General features: G+C 38.7%; 1 protein-coding gene and 1 pseudogene across 1 annotated transcript in view; one reads left to right on the top strand and one right to left on the bottom strand.

Annotated features, from left to right (window-relative positions):
* Positions 1-20,264, top strand: part of sdf4 (stromal cell derived factor 4) — an 82,595-nt gene extending 62,331 nt beyond the window's left edge. The window contains exons 4-6 of the mRNA XM_060851997.1: positions 7,890-8,048; positions 11,734-11,909; positions 16,859-20,264. Of these exons, the coding sequence (XP_060707980.1) occupies positions 7,890-8,048; positions 11,734-11,909; positions 16,859-17,035 (512 nt within the window). The 3' untranslated portion in view covers positions 17,036-20,264. The remainder of the gene's footprint in view (positions 1-7,889; positions 8,049-11,733; positions 11,910-16,858) is intronic.
* On the bottom strand, positions 13,891-14,481 carry LOC132833783 (small ribosomal subunit protein eS8-like; annotated as a pseudogene).

Genomic DNA, 20,264 nt, shown 5'->3' on the forward strand with positions numbered 1-20,264 from the left:
GCAGTTTGAGTGAATGGATAGCCAGAAGCAGTATAGACTTCAGCATAATTTTAAAGGGTGTGCTGAAGGGGCTACTGACATGTGAGACAATCTTTTGATGATGATTGGACAAATTGAGAGTGCAGCTAGCAAAGCAACATGTGAACTTGCACTTCATAAATAGGTTTGGAGTTGCTGGTGTTGGACTAGGACAAAATTAAAAATCACAACACCAGTTTATAGTCCTACAGGTTTTTTTTGGAAGCTGGTGCTTCCAAAGAAACCTGTTGCCCTATAACCTGGTGTTGTGTGATTTTTAATTTGATAAATAGAGGCATTGAGTACAAAAGGAGCTTTATAAAGTTCTTGTTCGGCTACAACCAGAGTTCCAGCAACAGTGAGGATAGGATTTTCTATGTCAGGATTTTATGTGGCTTGGAGCAGAGCTTGCAGGAGGAGGTGCATCTGCTGCTCTTCTTCTTCCAAGTAGGGTAACCGGTGTGGGCTTGAAAGGTACTATTCAGGGTGGATTGGTGGGTTACAGGCTAAGAATGCAGTAGTGGGACAAAATATTTAATCATTTTTCAAAGAAATAGTAGAGACAAGGTGGTCTCCAGTTGTGCTTAATGATATATCAATGAGACAGACATTTGAAATCAAACATTAACATCAGGTAGAATAGGGGTGATTTAGCAAAATTGCTTATTCGGACTGCATTGTTGGATGCCATAATGTGAAAAGTTAGATGCAGGAGCTGAATGGTCTCCTTACCATATTTGCTTTCTGTGGTAGAAATATTACATAGATTTAAAATTTATACATATATGTAAGGGGTTTATCACCAGTAGGAAGTTTGTGTTTGGATTGGAGCTGAATTGTTTAAATGAAAGCAATTGAAATGCAGGTAGACTTCACATAGGAACTAAAAATCCACAGCGACCTAATTTTTACACCATTATTTGTAGGAGCAAGACTTCAGACCAACAAATTTTCCTGAGTGACTCAGAGTTCTGTATTGAAGTAAGATTACCAGCAGGCTTTATTCATCATTTTAATGAAGACAATTGTAGACTAAAAATCTTAATCCTTGACACAGCAAAACATCTCAAGTTAGATAAATAATCAAAGGGTAATTACTGGAAGATTTTCCATTTCCTTCATCCAAACGACACCGTGCCCCATCCTGTATTTTATTATTTACTTACATATTCTCCAGTAATTGCTGACCATTCTATATAGCTCAGATCAATTGTCAGAACCCCCCTTCTCCCCCCCCTCTCCCCGGACTGATGCTGCTTTCCTCTTCCAGGGACTTTATCATGTGGTTAAAAGCAGAAGTTGCTGGAAAAGCTCAGCAGAACTGGCAGCATCTCAGAGTCATAGTCATATAGCACTGAATCAGACTCTTTGGTTTAACCAGTCCATGCTGAACATACTCGCAATCGCCAATTTCTCAGAAAGTTCATTCCTTGCACAAACCACCCTCTATTTCAAAAAAACAAATTGCCCCTCGTGACTTTTTAAAATCTTTCTCCCCTCATCTTAAAAATGAGCCTTCAGTCTTGAAATGTCCATCCTCAGGGAAAGACAACTACTATTACCTCTATCTCTACCTCTTATTTTACAAGCTTCTATCAGATCGCCTCTCTACCTGCTACGCTGCAGTGAAAAAAGTCCCAGCCCATCCAACCTTACTTTATAACTCAAATCTTCCATACCTGGCAACATCCTGGTAAATCTCTTCTGAACCTTCTCCAGCTTGATAATATCCTTCCTATAAGAGGATGACCAGAAATGGACGCAGTATTCAAAAAGAAGCCTCACCAATGTCCTGTACAACCTCAACATGACTTCCCAACTTCTATACTCAAAGGACTGAACAATGAAGTCAAGCATGCCAAATACCTTTTTAACTATGCTGACTACATATGACACAAACTTCAAAGAAATTATGTACCTGCACCTCTAGGTCCCTCTGTTCTATGACTCTACCCAGGGTCCTACCATTAATTGTATAAGCTCTACCCTTTGTATCAAAATGCAATACCTCGTATCTATTCAGATTGAACTCCATCTGATGTTTTTCAGCTCATTGACCTATTTGATTCAAGATCCCTTTGTAATCTTAGAAAACCTGGTGACACATCTCCAGTCTGCAAAGCAGCCCACCACCATCCCCTGTCTCCTGCCATTAACTCAATTATGTATCCAATTGGCAAGCTTACTCTGAATCCTATGTGACCTAACTTTACTAATTTGTCTGCAATGCAGAACCTTGTCAAAGGTTTTACTAAAATCCAAATAAACAACATCCGTTGCTCTGTCAATCGTTTTGGTAACTTGCTCAAAAAACTCAACCAAATTTGTGAGACGTGAGTTTCCTTGCATAAACCCATGCTGACTATCCCTAATCAATTTTTGCCTCTCTAAGTGTCCATAAATCCTATATTTTATATTCACCTCCAACAATTTACCCACCACTAAAGTCAAACTCTCAGGTCTGTGGTTCCCTGGTTTCTCCTTGCAATCTTTCTTAAACTAAGGTACAACATTAGCCACAGTCCAGTCAGCGGGCAACTTATCGTATTTCTAGAAGATGCAAATATTCCTGCAAGGGGTCTCATAATTTCCTTCCTTCTCACAACATTCTGGGATATATCGTATTGGGTCCCGGAGATTTATCAACCTTTGTATTCTCTAAGACTTCCCAAACTTCCTGTTCTGTAATGTGAACTGCTTTTAAAAAGTTTATTTTTCTGCATCCTCTAGATGTCACTTCTTTATTCACAGTAAAAACTCATGCAAAATATTTGTTTGTTATTTCTCCCATCTCCTGGGGTTCAACACAAAGATGACCACCTTGATCTCTAAGAGGCCCTACCCTCTCCCTAGTTACCCTCTTGCTATTAGTGTATTTGGACAATCTCTTTGAATTATCCTTAACCTTATTTGTCAATACTATCTCATATCCCCTTTTTGCCTTCCTGATTGCTCTCTCAAGAATAGCCCTACACACTTTATATTGATTAAGAGATTAAATTGAGCCAAGTTGTCTATATCTAAAATAAGATATACTTTTATACTTGACTAGAATCTCTTTTTATTCATTCATTGTTCTTTAAATTTACCAGCCTTATCCTTCTCTCTAGCAGGAACAAAAAGCCTCCTACTTGTCAGGCTTCCTTTTACCTGAGAACAGTCTATTCCAATCAAAGTTTGGAAGTTCTAGTCTCATACCATTTAAAATTTGCCTTACTCCAATTAAAAACTTAACTATTATGAAAGCTTATCATTTTCCATAACCATTTTGAAACTAATAGCCTAATGATTGTTAGGCCCATAGTGTCCTTCCACTTTTACTCCAGTCACCTGCTCTGCCTTACTGCCAAAAGAAGATTTTTTTTTTTTTTTTGCTTTCCCCCTCTAGTAGGAGCATCCACATATTGATATGGAAAAATGTCTTGAGCACATTTGACAAATTCTTCACCATTCATACCTGTAACACTGTGATAGTCCCAGTCAATGTTTGGAAAATTAAAGTCCCTCACTATTAGAACCTTACTAAACTTATATCTGAGATCTCCCTACATATTTGTTTCTAAATGTCTCTCTCATTATTGTGGGGACTATAGTGCAATCCCATCAAAGTGATTTTTCTTTTCTTATTTGTAATTTCTATCCATACATTTTCACTGGATGATTTTTCAGAAATAGCTTCCCTAATTGTAACAATAATGTATTCCTTAATCAAAAAGACCATCCTCCATCCATTCCCTCCTCCCCCATGTCTCTCTCCCTATCCTTCCTATAGCATCTAAAACCTGGAACATTGAGCTGCCAGTCTTGTCCATCTCTCGGCCAAGTTTCTGTAATAGCAATGACATCCAAATCCCATGTTCTTAAACATGTCCTGAGTTCATCAGCCTTACTTGTAAGATTCCTTGCATTAGAATAAGTTCAATTTAGTTCTTCAGAGTTACTGGATACTCTGACTCTCTCTCTTGTCTTGCTTCTTTAATTGACGTGCTCTCCTCACACTCAAAACTTACTCCATTAATTCCTCCATTTACACTGCTACTTACAATTCTCCCACTTGCACTTTTTCAGTACAAAGTCTCCCTTAATAGAATGAGCAAATCTCCCAGCTAAGATATTGATCCCTTTCCAGTTTAGGTTAGACCCATCCTTTTTGAACAGGTCTTTTCTATCCCAAAAGACATTCCAGTTGTCCAAAAACCTGAATCCCTGAACAATACACCACCTCTTCAGCTATTAATTTATCTCCTTTATCCTTTTGTTCCTTTCCTCATTTGAGTTTGGCATTGGAAGAAGTTACTACTTTTAAGGGTATTTTTTAAAATTTTCTGCCTAATCTCTTAAATTCACTCTGTAGTGCATTAATCTTTCCTGAAAAATATCATTCCTCCCAGTGTGTATACAATTTCTGGCTTCTCCATTTCACCCTGATTATTTGTTTTGAGGAGATGACCAAACAGGTGGATGAGGGCAAAGCAGTTGATATGGTGTATATGGATTTCAGTAAGGCGTTTGATAAGGTTCCCACGGTAGGCTATCGCACAAATTACGGAGGTGTGGGATTGAGGGTGATTTAGCAGTTTAGGTCAGAAATTGGCTAGCTGAAAGAAGACAGAGGGTGGTGGTTGGTGGGAAATATTTTTCCTGGAGTTCAGTTACTAGTGGCTAGTTTTGGGTCCAGTATTGTTTGTTGTTTTTTTTAGGTGACCTGGATGAGCATATAGAAGGATGGGTTAGTAAATTTATGGATGACCCTTGGGTGGATAGAGACAAAGGATGTTGTAGGTTACAGAGAGACATAGATAAGCTGCAGAGCTGGGCTTAGAGGTGACAAATGGAGTTTAATGCGGAAAGGTATGAGGTGATTCACTTTGGAAGGAGTAACTGGAATGCAGAGTACTGGGCTAATGGTTAAGATTCTTGGCATTGTAGATGAGCAAAGAGATCTCGGTGTCCAGGTACATAGATCCTTGAAAGGTGCCATCCAGGTTGATAGGGTTGTTAAAAAGGCATACGGTGTGCTAGTTTTTATTGGTAGAATGATTGAGTTTCGGAGCCATGAGATCATGCTGCAGCTGTACAAAATTCTGGTGCGGCCACATTTGAAGTATTGCGTGCAGGTCTGGTCACCACATTATAGGAAGGGTATGGAAGCTTTGGAAAGGATTCAGGAGATTTCTAGGATGTATGGAGGGAAGGTTGAGGGACTTATGGCTGTTTTAGTTAGAAGAAGTTTGAGAGGTGACTTAATTGTGGCATATAAGATAATTAGAAGGTTAAATAGGTTGGACAGTGAAAGCCTTTTTACTTGGATGCTGATGGCTAGCATGAGGGGACGTAGCTTTAAATTGAGGGTGATAGATATAGGACAGTTGTCAGAGGTAGTTTCTTTACTCAGAGTAGTAGGGCATGGAACACACTGCCTGCAACAGTAGTAGGCTCGCCAACTTTAAGGGCATTTAAATGGTCATTGGATAGGCATATGGACGAGAATGGGTTAGTGTAGGTTAGATGGGCTTCAGATTGGTTCCATCAAGGACCAAAGGGTCTGTACTGCGCTGTAATGTTTTCTGTTCTAATATGCTTGAAACATTTATAAATGTCCTTAATCTTAACACCACGAAAGCAACAAACCATCCTAAATTTATGCTTACTGCCACAGAATCTCCTATCTATGCCCCTGACAGGACAGCCCCCCGATAACAATAATTCTATTAAATCTTGTTAAATGCTACCTAACATAAGAATCATTACAAATGTCCAGTAACTGACTGGTCCTTCCATTTTCCTCGGAGAGGCTATCCCCTTTTACAGTTCCAAAAGCTGAACATCTGTCTCATGAAGGAATAGCCAGTGGAAACTTCTAAAGTACCTTCTTACCTTTCCTGACAGTCACCTATCTATCAGATTGAGCCTGCTGGGTAATTAACTTTTCTCAATCCACTAGCCATCTCACTCTACATTATGTGTGACCTTAATAACACTAAGCCTTTAAAAAATGTTTCAATAACATCGTATATATAAAATAAGCTACCTTTTATTGCTTACAGAAAATAATGTTAAAATAGAAAAATATTATACCTATATCAAATATACGAAACTTAAATGAAATCAATCACTTAGTTGATTAACTGAATAAAAGAAATCCTCTTCAATAAATTGCTCGATTCTTATCCTTGATGAGCAGGAAGAGGACACTTGGTTATTGCTTTCAATGTTTTACAAACTGAGAGCATACATTTATTCAAAGTTGCATTTGAAGCAGAAATGCAAAGATTCTGAACTCCAAGATTGTTGTATGTTGATTACAGCATCTGTGTAAAGGAAGCTAAGCACCCACGAGAGACTTGGGCTTAAAATCCTTCCTGTTATCTAGAAACATATTCAAGCACACGCTTATGTTTGCTTTTAGTAGCTTGATTTTCCCAGCAATTTTTTTTTGTCTGAAGCCAGAGGTTTTAGTAGGAGGGATATCAGTCCACATCAAGCATGGCTGACCAGAGCCTCTCCCACTCTTGCTGTCTGCCTTGGAAGGATTGGTCATGGACCACATCACAACTGCAACATCTGGGAGAAACAACCCCTAGTGTGGGATTTGAACCTGCAGTTTCTGGTTCACAGGCCACACACTTCCTTATTTTGGAGAGGAGCTAGGGAAATCATTATAAGTCTCTTGTGATTGCCAGTAGTGGATTACTGATCCCCATGTCAATTTAGTAAACTATTTCAAAACTTCCATTTTAAGACAAACATCATATTAAGCCTGAGCATAGGTTTCTTACTGGGGCCACTCCATTGTCAAAACTGAATAGGTCATATTCAGGTTTTATTACACTATCCTCTATTTCAGAACAGTTTAAGGCCATGTTTCATTGCAGCACCTCCGGCAAACAGGAAAAGCCTTCCCCTACTGACCTTTCTTTTGCTTTTGTTCCTCAAAGGACATGGATGCAGCCCAGTTAAATTCTATCAGCCTTACAACTTAACTACATGCAAGAACACCATGTACTGTATTAGGTGTTGTGAGCCACTCTTACATGTGGGAATGAAATTGACCTCCTTTTGTGGGATGTGGTGAGCAGATAGCCACAACAGACCCATTTATAGCTACCTTTCTGTTTCTTTTATTCTTTCATGGATGTTGATAGCAAGGCCTGAATCTGCTGCCCATCCCTAATTGCCCATGACCTGAGTGGCTTGCTAGGTCAATTCAGAGGGGTAGTTGAGCATCAACCATATTACTGGAGAATCTGAAGTGGCATGTAGGTCAGACAAGGGAAATGTAGAAGATTTCTTCCCCTAAATCACATGATTGGACGAGATATGTGTGTGTGTGTGTTTTTAATAACAATTGATGATTAGTTTCATGGTCACCGTAATTAATTTCAATGCCAGATTTATCTATTAATTGAATTTGAATTCTACCAACTTCTGTACAGTAATATGCGCCTATTCCCCAGGTAATTAGTCTGGGCATCTGTGTTGCTAGTCCAGGTAGCATTACCAGTATACCTCTGCCTCCTGGTTTAATTTTAATCCAGGCATTAGGAGCATTTTTACCATCCATTTTGCCCCGCCAATTTCTGGAGCACTGAGAAGCCAATGCCATTGATGGATGAACGTTAATTGTACTGTCTCAATGTCATTGTTAGAAAAACTAATTATTTAATGAGGGGACTGCTAACCCCACAAAACTTCAACCAAGTTGAAATATTTAATAGAAATACCCAGTATAATATGAGAGATTGCAATAACTGTATGGCCTCACTGTGAACCTGGAAATGCTCTTGTTAACTGCCCTAATTATTTTCATCTCCAAAAAGAGCTCTCCTTACAAAGTACATTGAATAAAGTGTTGTCTTGTTGATTTGCAGCTCAGGAACTTCTGGATAACCTGAAAGATCGGTGGTTTCAGGCTGATGAGCCTCCAGCAAACCATCTCCTGAATGAAGAAGAATTCTTGGCTTTTCTTCACCCAGAACATAGCCGTGGAATGCTCAAATTCATGGTCAGGGAGATTGTCCGTGATTTAGGTAAAATGATTTCACCGTTTTTAATAGGCATGAATGTTTAGTTTTAATTAATGCTAGCAGAGTTAATTCTGCACAATTGATAATACATTCAATGGGGACGCAGTCTGATTTGTAAGACCAGTAGTATTCTGCCATGTAATGCACATTGCATCAAATCAGTGTTAAGTAAATGAGATTTAAGTTCCAATTGGAGTTTAATTGTTGCTTGATGAAGGAGCTTTGGATATTGATTGACTTCACAAGAAATTCCAGAGTCTGGCTTTCTTTGTTATTTTCCATTACGCAATGACTGTTGTGGAACGGATGTAAGATTTCTTGAAAATAATGACTAATATTAAAGTTCAGATGGAGGAAGCAGTTCATATGCTTACGGGATCCTGGGTTTTATAAGCACAAGCATAGAGTGGAAATGTAAGGAATTTACGATAAATTTTATAAAACATTGGCTCAGTCTCAAATGGAGTATTATTGACGTCTGGGTTCTGCCATTTAGGGAGGATGTGCAATTATTAAAGAGGCTGCGGAAGAGATTTAGGAGAACGGATCCCGGGATGAGATACTTCAATAATGTGGATAGATTGAAGAAGCTGGATGTTCTCCCTGCTAAGGAGATTTAATGGAGATGTTCAAAATCCTGAGTGTGGGCACAGCAAATAGGGGGAAAAAAAACTAGCCCCTGTTAGCTGGTTTATCTGTCAAGTTAAACACAAAATGAAATGATATGGTCTGTTTGTTTTACTCCTTTTGAACTGCCTCTCTTCAACAGTTTGAAAATTGTAATAGCTTTGAACTTGAGCTTTGTCTTTTTAGAGCAAATACCTGTGTTTTGATACAACCCTGACTGACCAATGTTTCCTCTATCTGATCATCATCTTGTATTGTGGCTTAGGCTGACCTCAAGTCCCATGACAAATTTGTTTCTGTTGCCTACTAATGAACTAGTCTAGCTCAGAGACCATGAGCAATCAGAAGTTGAAAAATTAAAACTGGTGCGATTGAATATGCTACTTTCTCATTTTAAATTTGTTTGCAGGACACCGTGGCAAGGTTCCATTTGTGTTACCTTCCCTAGTTATCCTGAGAGGATAACTGCAAGTTCAGTCATGATGGTAGGGAATTCTAAGATGTCAAGTTAATGTCAATGTGTGCAGGACAGAAGAAAGCCCAAAGTATTTTCTGAAGTTGAGTTTGAAGGGCATTGTTGAAGGGCAGAGCTTTGCCCTGTGTTGAGCAGGCTATCGATCATGTTAGTCCAAACTGCAGAAAGAAAGAAGTAAGCAAATGCCAGGAAATACACTACTTTTATCAATTGCATGGGACACTGAGATCATTTCAGGTTGTGCTAGGGAACACTAACTCGGAATTCTGTTGACCAATGTGAGCAAGTCTGATAGTTGGCAGAGGGGTCTTATGGACAGGATGCGAGAAAAAAGTTATACACCTATGAAAGTTGCTGAGGAATTCAAATTGCACAAAGTATTTCAATATACAGTGCTTTATCTTGATATTTTACAGATTAGAGACAGTGAGATGGGACATGCTTTTGGGTTTTCTAATGGCCTGCTGCAAACAGTCCGACATATACTCCAATGTTTCCAAAACATTTCTCTTGTTGGAATAGACTGTTATTTTTGAGAATTCTATCCAGTTTTGATTCAAAGATCCCTTCTGTGCTATTGTAATGGATCTTTTATGTAGCAAGTAAAATATTTTTCAGCCTGTCAGTTTTGAAGATCACTTTAGAAAATTCATTCATGAAACTGCCTTGGCACAAAGATAATTTCAGTTGTGGTTTAAAAAATTGGCTTTACTATCATGTCAGAATTAGAGTTAATCTTATCCATTGAGATCAGGATCAAGGATCTTGTATGAAAAGAAATTATATTAAGATCAGTTTCTAGTTAAGCATTATAGTTAAAAGACAGCATCTGGAAGATTGTACAAGCAGTAGACATTATGCCTACACTAGGGGTCAGCACTTTGGCAACAGCCATTTTGTTTCTAGTCTGGTCAAAAATACAACATCTTAAATGCCAGTCATGTGAAAGTGGAGATTTCATTATTAGCAATATTTTGAAGATTATTGCATGCAAGTCAATTTTACATATGACAAAGTATTGTAAAGGTTATTAGAAGCCTTTTGTTTAAAAAGGCCATTTACTAGCCATCAAAATGAGTTTGATCCATCAAGGTCAGGAGTCACATGCTTCCTTAGTGAACTGCCTGTTGCTCCAGGGCCATAGGCTGCATACCTTGCTCTGTATGAAAGTAAACTATGAGGCTGGCCTGCACATGCTTACATCTATATTCACTTTATTATTGTAAACTTTTTATTCCTTGCTAATGGTAAACATTGGGATTTTCTGTTCCCTTGCAGAATGGGAAGTAGGGATAGAAATGTTTAAGTGGCCTGGAATGTCAAATGCATACTGATAAGGGTTAGTATGAGAAGCTGATAAAGGTTTATGAAATGTAGATGCTTATGAATTAGTTTGAAACAGTCACAGTGGCCTTAGAGCACAGCCATAAATTAAAGGGGGAAAAAAATGCAAATTGAGCACCGCCATCTCCAGGATATGCTGTAATGCAGCAGGACATCTCATTTTATCTGTGATATCTGATTGCTTTCCGACAGTGAATGTACTAATAAACGAGCATTGTGGTCCTTTGTAGATCTCAAACTCATCCTTGGTATATAGGGCCTCTGACTATGCTGCATATTTCGACGAATGCATGACACCACTGTGTAGTGCTAAGGGCATGCTGCATTATTTCTCATGCCAACTTTCTGCTGGGACTTTAAACTGAGTCTTTAGCTGCTTCACTTAAATGGATGCTTAACTGGCTTCTTGTTCTAGAACTTATTGAACTTACTGATGCCTGTAGGGAAAATATGCTCTTCAAAGGACATCACTGGCTGACAGCTAATGAAGAAGTACTGCTTCTGAAACAGAACCTCAAAAAAGAAGTACTCTTCTGAAATGCTGTAGTCCTTGTTGGAATAGTCTCCACACCCTACAAGCTAGCGAGTTTTGAGAAGATTTGTAGCTTAGGTTGAGGTTTTGGATGTAGGTTTGCTTGCTGAACAGAAGGTTCGTTTTCAGATGTTTTATAACTATACTAGTAAACATCATCAGTGAGCCTCCGGATGAAGCACTGGTAACATGGCCTACTTTCTCTTTGTGAATTTGAAAGACCCTATACAGGAAGCAAGCAAAACTAATATAATTTACAAAATACCTTGCAAGAACTGTAACAAACAGGCAGAAAACTAGCCACCAGGATACATGAACACCAACTAACCACAAAAGGACATGACCCACTCTCACTAGTATCCTTACATACAGATGAGGAAGGACACCACTTTGACTGGGACAACACATCCATCCTAGGCCAAGGCAAACAGACATGCACGAGAATTTCTAGAAGCATGGCATTCCAACCAGAACTCTTATCAACAAACACATTGACATGGATCCCATTTACCACCCCTTGAGGGAAAAAAGGAACAGGAAATGATGGCATCAACCCAAGGAAACTTGGGAAGGGGGCCCAACCTGGTGAGGTACAGCAGTCTTTACATGATTTTCTCTCTTCTCTCTCCTCTCTTTCCCCCCCCCCCCCCCCCCCCCCACAAACACACAGGAAAGCTGTAACGCTAATACATTGGGATTCTTTTCTGCAGATCAAGATGGAGACAAAAGGTTGACTGTATCGGAATTCATTTCATTGCCAGTTGGCACAGTGGAAAACCAAGAGGCTCAAGACATAGATGACGATTGGGTCAAGGAAAGAAGAAAAGAGTTTGAGGAGGTTATTGATGCTGATCGAGATGGCATTGTCACAATGGAAGAGCTGGAGGTGGGTATTTTCTTCAAACACCCTTTAGTAATGATGAGAGCGTTAAAACCGCATTTTCAACTTATTTTTGAGAACACGAACGTAGGTTAAGTGGATTGTATATAATATTACTTATAATTGGAAGGGAGTATTTGGCAGCCACACAATAGCTGCACGTCATACAAATATTTTAGTTTTTGCTGTCAAAATTGATATATCGCTTTTCTTTTGCACCATCTTGCAATCTCCATTTAAGATCAACACCAATCTATGTTCAATACCGGAAACCTTAACTCTGGGTACAGATCTGTAGTAACTGGCAATGGTAATTTCTTAAAAATAAGATATGCAAACTATGATTTGTGCTATTAATTACACACCTCTGCAAACCACTTTACCCCAATTTAGGCAAATAAAGATCAAAATGTGAACAAATGAGATAAGGATCAAACAAAAAAAGTCCAGACCATATAATTAACTTTTATATGAACTGATTCGTCAGATTTATATACTGTGACAAGTTAAATTCATTCCTACAATTGTGATTGCTTAGGCTGGTATTTGGCATGCGTTCCTGCTATCCAAGGAGAATAAACATTTCTCAAGATTGGTATCTGCTGGATGTTACTCAGTTGTCTTCCAGTCAAATTCTTGAAAATTGCTGATGCCACCTCTCGGAATGAAAGCACTGTTTGGTGTAGCATTTTAGCCAAATTGATCCAGAAGGTCAATGTTTGATCTTCAGCCTCTGGTCAGTTGCCTAAGGTCAACCTAGCCAACAGTTCATGTAGTAGATTTGGCCTTGACTCTTTATGGGCTGAATTTAATGGCTGTTGTGGTTACTGTATCCACCAGCCAGAGAGTGGATGGCACCCCTGCTATATCCATTTTCAGAAGCTCCAGCAGGATTTGATACCCATCAGTCAGATGACTGCTGGCTTTTGAGTTTTTAAGGATGGTGAAAGTGCTGAGAGACTTCTGTATTGTCAGGACCTAGTTAAACCATTCCTTGTCTTCCTCTCGTGGATATAAGGATTCCAATGCACTATTTGACCAAATGCGGAAAGAGTCTTCCCAGCCTCCTGACCAATATATAAACAAAAATGATGAGCTGGTTATTATCACATTGCTGTGTGTAAATTAACCGTTGTTTCCTTATTATGCCATTCCCTGAACTTCGAAAAGTATTTTACTGCCTGTAAAGTACTTCTGTGGAGGGGGGGGGGGGGAGAAAGGGTAAAGTTTCCCATTAATGCACTACTGATGTGAAAGGAACCAAAGAAATGCAAATCTTTTCTTTCTATGAGATGTTTAAAATATTGAGCACTAGAAGTTACAATGGAACAGATTGGGTTTTCCTCCTTGTGCTGAGTTGTTGAATAAGCAGACGTTCCCCATCACCCACAAAAACCAAGTAAGCCGTACTCAAGTGCAGTTTCTTTTAACAAAAACAAAAGGAAGTGGAGAACTCTGCAAATGTGTTTTGCAGCTTTGTCAATGAACTGGCAGATTTATCTTCATTTCAAGACGTATTTTGAGAGCGCTCTTATACCATGTGAAAATTGTAGGTAAAAATAAAGACTTTAATGGTTTAAGTTCATTTAAGTGTAAAACCAGAGTAAAATGTTTCTGAGAACTGAATTTACCACTTTCCAGGAGTGGTTGAGGTTCTGTGTATCTTGCCTTGTGTAAAAGGAAGTGGGTAAGGCTTCTTGCCAATAGCTTGCTTTCTTTTGCTGAGTTACATTAGTTTAATTTCTGTTTGAATGTTTTCAACTTTGTTACAATTCCAATTAAACACTGCTTCTCCCTGACTCCAGTGCAGGGTCTTGGATTCGGAGTTTCACAGTCACACTTCATGGCTAAGAAAATAAGAAAGACTTGCACTTAATGGCACCATTCATCACTTCAAGGCATCCTAAGCACTTTCTTCATGTACATAATTGACTATAATCTACCCCTTTTTTGAGAGGGTGAAAATAGTTTATTAATTACATTTTCCTTATTCTGTTGACGTGACCTTCTTGGCTCTGATCTTCCTCAGGTTGAGTTCCAACTCTTTTCCTTCACGAATGTACACAGTGACCAGTTCTTAAAGCTATGCAACCAAATAGTTTTTCCCCTGTTGCATTTGTGCTTCAAGCACAAGACTGATTTTTGCATTCTTTCTACAATCATCCTATTTCTCCTGAATTTTACTTGACCTATCCTTGTTTAGAATTTCTTCCTCTTCAGTTTGGCATCTTTCCTCCAGCCGAGGGGAAGCAGAAAATGAAACTTGTACCATTGCCAGAAGGGAGTACTGTTGATTTAGAACAATACAGTTTTTGACACGTGTTTTTGGCTAACCAGTTCATTGTTAGAGGCATTGCAGTTTTCCGAAATTCATAACCACAGGAGACATTTCCAGCATCCAACATCAATGCTCAGTACATTTTACTACCAGCATCAGACTGTCCTTGTGCGAGTACAGCATGGGCCAGTCTTGCTTTTTGCAAGTGAGCAAAGCTCATACTTTCCTTTTTTTGTGATATGGCTTCCTTTCATCTTTAGTTTTGTGATGTTTGTGCCTATTGTTTTGAGAAATTCACATTTCCCTGTTGATTGCTCCATTCCTACCTTAAAGTTTTTATGCATCAAACATTCAGAAACAGCAAGTGATAATGGGCATATGTTCTGTTTTGGCCATGTTGCTTTAGGTGTACGTATTGACCAGGACGCCCGGATAGTATTCACCTGCTGCTCTTCAAAACCGTGCGACAGGATCTTTTTGTATTGACGTGAGAGACCAGATTCTGTCTTAATTTATCATTTCATCCAAACCTACCCATTCCTCAGGTGGCACTACTGCTGCTTAAGTTGGAGTCTTTGAAAGGGGTTAAAATAGTGAATGGTGCCCCTTGGCTGAAATCTTGCCTATTCACCTTTCCCAACGTGTAATGTCTGCACAATTTTGATCTATTTGTTTTAGGAAAGATTGAAAAGCCCAATGTCTAATTGATGCAATGGCACTCAGATGTTCTAGGAGCAGGACACAGTTGCTGGACTTTGAGGCTGATCATTTCTGTCCTCAGTGAAATAACAAGGCTGAGTGCTGCTTTGAGATCCTGAGGCTCATGGCAGGCTGGCTGTTCAGGAGCTGTTGTGATCCAGAGAGCTACGTCATGCTTTCTTAAGAGAGTGTAGATTACAATCATTTGGAATAAATTGAAACCTTGATGCTTTTTCTTTAAAAAGAGAGAATGGCGTGCAACTTATCAGTGGTCCCCTCTCATTGCCAGGGACCCAGGTTAAGTTCCACCATTGGGCAGCTTTCTGTGTGGAGTTTGCACGGTCATCCCATGTCTGCGTCTGTCCTCTCAGTGGAAATATGTGCAGATTAGGTGGGTGGACCATTTTAAATTTCCTCGTAGTGTCCAAGATGTGCAGGCCCAGTGGAAATATACATGAGAAGTTCAGGGTTAAGGTCGGGAATGCAGTGCGATGATCTTCAGAGGGTCAGTACAGACTCAATGGGCCAAATGGCCCCTCTCTGCACTGTAGGGATTCTATGATTCTATAGAATGCTATTCACATCCACTGGACTTCTGAAAGCACTTTAGAGTCACAGAGATGTAAGCACAGAAATAGACCCTTCAGTCTAACTAGACCATGCCGACCAGATATCCCACCTAATCTAGTCCCATTTGCCAGCATTTGGCCCATATCCCTCTAAACCCCTCCTATTCTGATACCCATCGAGATGCCTTTTAAATGTTGCAATTGTACCAGCCTCCACCACTTCTTCTGGCAGCTTATTCCATAAATGCACCACCTCTGCATGAAAAAGTTGCCACTTAGGTTCGTTTTGTATCTTTCCCCTCTCACCCTAAACCTATGCCCTCTAATTCTGGGTTCCCCCACCCCAGGAAAAAGACTTTGTCTCTTTGCTCTATCCATGCCCCTCATGATTTTATAAATCTCTATAAGATCACCCCTCAGCCTTCGCTCCAGGGAAAACAGCCCCAGCCTATTCATCCTTTCCCTACAGTCAACTCCTCCAACCTGCTTTACAACAAATGAACTACTTTTTGAAGTGTAGTCACTGGGGTAATGTATGAAATCTAGCATCCAATCTGCAAACAGTAAGCTGTGTAAACGTTAATATGATAATGACCAGATTCACAGTTTTTGTAACACTGAAGGAGAAACAAATATTGGCCAAGCTACTGTGAATGACTCCATGGCTCCTTTTCAAGTGAATGCCATGGGATCTTTTATATTCACTCAGTCAGACAGGTGGAGCCTCAATTTAACATCTCCATCCTGGGCTTGCATGTCAGCTTTGATTTTTGTTCTCAAGCCCTGCTTCAAGGTGTGTGTATGCACTACCAACTGAGCCATGGCTGATACACTGCGGCTTATGTTGAAATCTCATTGGATTGATAGCTCTGAAGCTGCAGCTACTGAGGAGCCAAAGCGAGGTAGGTGGTTAGAATTGAACAAAACCCAAAAGTTGGGCCAATACTCTCCTCAATAGCAGGTAAGTATACAGGTTTGTATTTGTTAAAGTGCTTGTAACTCCATGTGGACAGTGACTTAAGGAAGTGGGAGTTGGTTGGTAAAAAGAGTCACATTTTTCAGAGAAACTTCTCCCAAACAAGGAAAGCCACAAGAAAAGAATTCTGTTGAGAAGAATGAATCACAACTGCTTTTTCCAGCTCTTACCATGGATGGAAGACAAAGGAGCTTGAATTAGATGCAATGTTCTAGCACTGCTTGTCATCACATCGCCAAAATTTAAATAAATGGAACAAAACATGAACAAAAAGCTGAGGGCTAGTAGCCTGCTGAGTGTTATGAGATGTATGTTTGTGACTTTCACTAATAATTTTCCTTTTCTCAGGAAAAAAATCTGCCTTTTCATGTTCATGCTTCGCTCTCCCACGTAGAAATCTACTGTAATTAATTCAGTGTTATTAAATTGACAGGAATACATGGATCCCATGAATGAATACAGTGCCCTGAATGAGGCCAAGCAGATGATAGCTGTTGCAGATGAGAATCAAGACCACTACCTTGAACTAGAAGAGATCCTGAAATACAGCGAGTACTTTACAGGAAGTAAACTAATGAATTACGCTCAGAGCGTTCATGAAGAATTCTGAAAAGCAAAGATCCTGTATCAGAATCATCTACTTGGAATCTCCAGTTGTATCAACCAGAAATATGCTTATTGAAAAATTGCTTTTCATACTACTGCTGTTTGTATCCTGTTAAATTTCCCCAGCTATTCAAGACTGTTTCTCAACCTTAAAACAGTAAGACCGCTTATTGCTTTGTGTAAAGTCTCATCTCTCAGAGAAAACCAAGCAACCCCTGCTTTAATGCTATAATTTCTGAACGACCACAAAGTGTGAGATGTAGCAGTGTTTAGGGACCAGTGAGTGTGACCAGTACTGTGTATCACTCAGACAAGCTGGCCCATAGAGGACTCTTGCAACATTGTGCTAGGATGAGACAAACTCTTCTTGCTGAGTAGTCACAACTGCTGTACCTTGAGATACATTGAGATACATCACCACTGTCAGCTATTGTGAAATGTAATATGAATCTCCACTAAGATATGGTGAAGAGCTTCTTGCTCATCCTGCAATCAGCAATGGCACTGCTGTAACCAGGACACAGTGGTTACATTAATTGGTAATGAATGTCCTATTAATAGTCAAAATTTGTAGTTTCCTTTTAAAAGCTTACATGGCTACTGCAGTTGGTTTACATGCAGTGAATCTGCAAATTACCTCAAAGGCAGCAAGAAACAGCATGTACTGAGATTGTCAGACTTCTAACCATGATCCCTATCTAAAGTGTTAGTCCAGTAGACATGCCAGACAGGATTCTCTCCTCCTGATCTTATCACAATTTTTATCACAGTGGTTTGTTGTGCCTTTGGAAATACAAAAATAGCGTAAGTGCAAAAGGCAAAGTTCATCCAGTTGCGGAAGCAGGATTCCTGAATTCTATCTCAAATTCTGGTTTTGTCTGTGTGATGTTTCACCACAGATTTATATGAATGAACGAGATAACTGTCTCCCTCCAAAATATACAGAGCTCAGTTGTTTTTACCATAAACTCATCTGTCATAAACTGTAAATGCTGCCAGATCGTAATTAAGAAATAGTTACTAGAGACTCTGAACTGTGCTTGAAGGAGATAGTTAATGATCTTTAGTATTAATCCAGTGTTACTCTTTGCAAGATTAGTGTTCAGCAATCAATACAGTAATTTGAGTTGATATATCTATATCAACAGAACTCTTTGAAAGGTTTTGTGGTAGAAGATTTTCAGGATAATGAGCAATGTTTCAATATTGCTGTTTTTTTCCCTAGGAATTATCTTTGCAATTGCTACCTAATGCATTTGTTTTCATAGTTTTGCAGAAAGCCGATAATACAAGTTTAGATCACAGAAGAGCATTCTAGAATGAGTGTCTCAAAAAATTAGCTATACCAGATTATGTTGCTGTGCTGGAATTTCATTAAACCACCATTGGTAGTAACTATTTGAGTTACCAGGGAAAACCTGATAATTTATTGTGAATATTTGCTTCAGTAATTTGAACCAGCTTTATCTTGCTATACTTTCGGTTTGACGTTGATTTACCTTTTCTCATAATATTTATTGTTCAAGTGAATCTGTTTATGACACGTGCACTTATCTAATAAAATCATGGCTGAGAGAAATAAATGCATTAGAATGGTTTTTAGTGATCAAACTGAAGAATAATGTTTTGGCACGTGTTTAGATGAGTTCCAGTGTTTCAGGGTGTTATGGTACAACATGACCCTTTTTGAGATATCATGCATTGCAAACATTGCTTTTGTACCTTTGTGTAACCTTACGTAAAGTTCCTCCAAATCACACTGTGATTTCCAATCGCCTGCTAAATGTATTCCTCTACAGTGCACCAAAGGTTGTGACAATTTATTGTGAATTTAAAATTTTTTTTTCATTTGTTTTTGTGAGGCACAACCAAAATCATTTGTGCAAAAGTGTATGGAATCAAGGATTATATGACCCGGCTACCATAATTTAAATATCCGCTTATTGTAACAATGCAAAACAGTAGGTGCAACTGAACATTCTTCAAAAGATTTCATTGTTATGCAATTGGATGGGCACATTTAACACTTTATTTGATGTGAATTGTATAAGTATCAAGTTGCTTGTGGTGAGTGAAATTGGAAATGAAAAAAAAGTAGAGTTGTCATTTCCAAATTCTAAATTTTGTCACAAAACAACAAATAAAATTAGAATTGTTCCCCAAAACCACAGTGCACAAATCAACAGAGAATGTGTGTGTCTGGAACAGATGGAGACCATTCCAACCCACCTGATTAGTCTTGTACTTGAAAAATCACAAACACTGTTATTCATAGAGATGTACAGCATGGAAACAGACTCTTTGGTCCTTCCTCCATCTTCTTTACTATTTACAGGTATCGAGTTTTCTTTTGAATCTACTATACACTGTCAGTCTGTTACTTCCTCGTTCATCGTTTGTATAATGAGCATATCAGGTGCAAAGTAATTTGTTCATTTTCTTTAGTCTTTTATGATACTTTGAATGTTAAGATTTTACAGTAATGCCTTGGAGCAACTGTGTTCAGTTAATATCATCCGTAAAACGTTGGAAAGATCACCAAGTTTAAAGGAAGGAAAAAGACTGAGACTCTTGAGTTTAAACTTTTTTCTGCCAGTATTGGAAAAGAAGATCTCATTAAAAGGATGTAAAACAGCATGAAACAACAGATAAACCCAGAATATAATTCAAAATAAAATGAAGAATAGATCAAAAATTCACATTTAAATTGATGGAAAGTAGGTGGAACTGCTAGCATAGTATCATTGAATTGGTAATACAGGGCCCCAGGGAGATGTGAAGTCAAATCCCATCACGGCAGCCAGTGGAATTTAAACCAATAATGATACTTTTTATTAATAACATACAAATGCTAAAACAGATGAAAAGTTTGCACTATAAAGCTTAGAAATCATAGAATTACTCCAATGCAAATGTAGTCTTGATCATTTACAGTGACATTATCTGTCTATACTGCTGTCTCAACATAATGGTGTTTCTTTAAACCATTTTGAAGGAGGTTTTTGAGTGATACACTTTAATGTGGAATAACAGGGGAGATGAACAGTCAGCTTTCATTGTTCTTTTGTAAACCACAAGTGGTGCGGCATGTTTTGTAAAACAGCCCAGTCTTTTCAGTCACAAAGTACGTGTATCAACAAATTTGAACAATTGAAATTTGATATTGTGCATCTTTAAGTGTATACAAGTAGAAATGATTTGAATGTTTATTGAGCAATAAAAATGGAAAGGTG

Source organism: Hemiscyllium ocellatum, chromosome 37 (assembly GCF_020745735.1).
Source record: "Hemiscyllium ocellatum isolate sHemOce1 chromosome 37, sHemOce1.pat.X.cur, whole genome shotgun sequence".
Classification (NCBI taxonomy): Eukaryota; Metazoa; Chordata; class Chondrichthyes; order Orectolobiformes; family Hemiscylliidae; genus Hemiscyllium; species Hemiscyllium ocellatum.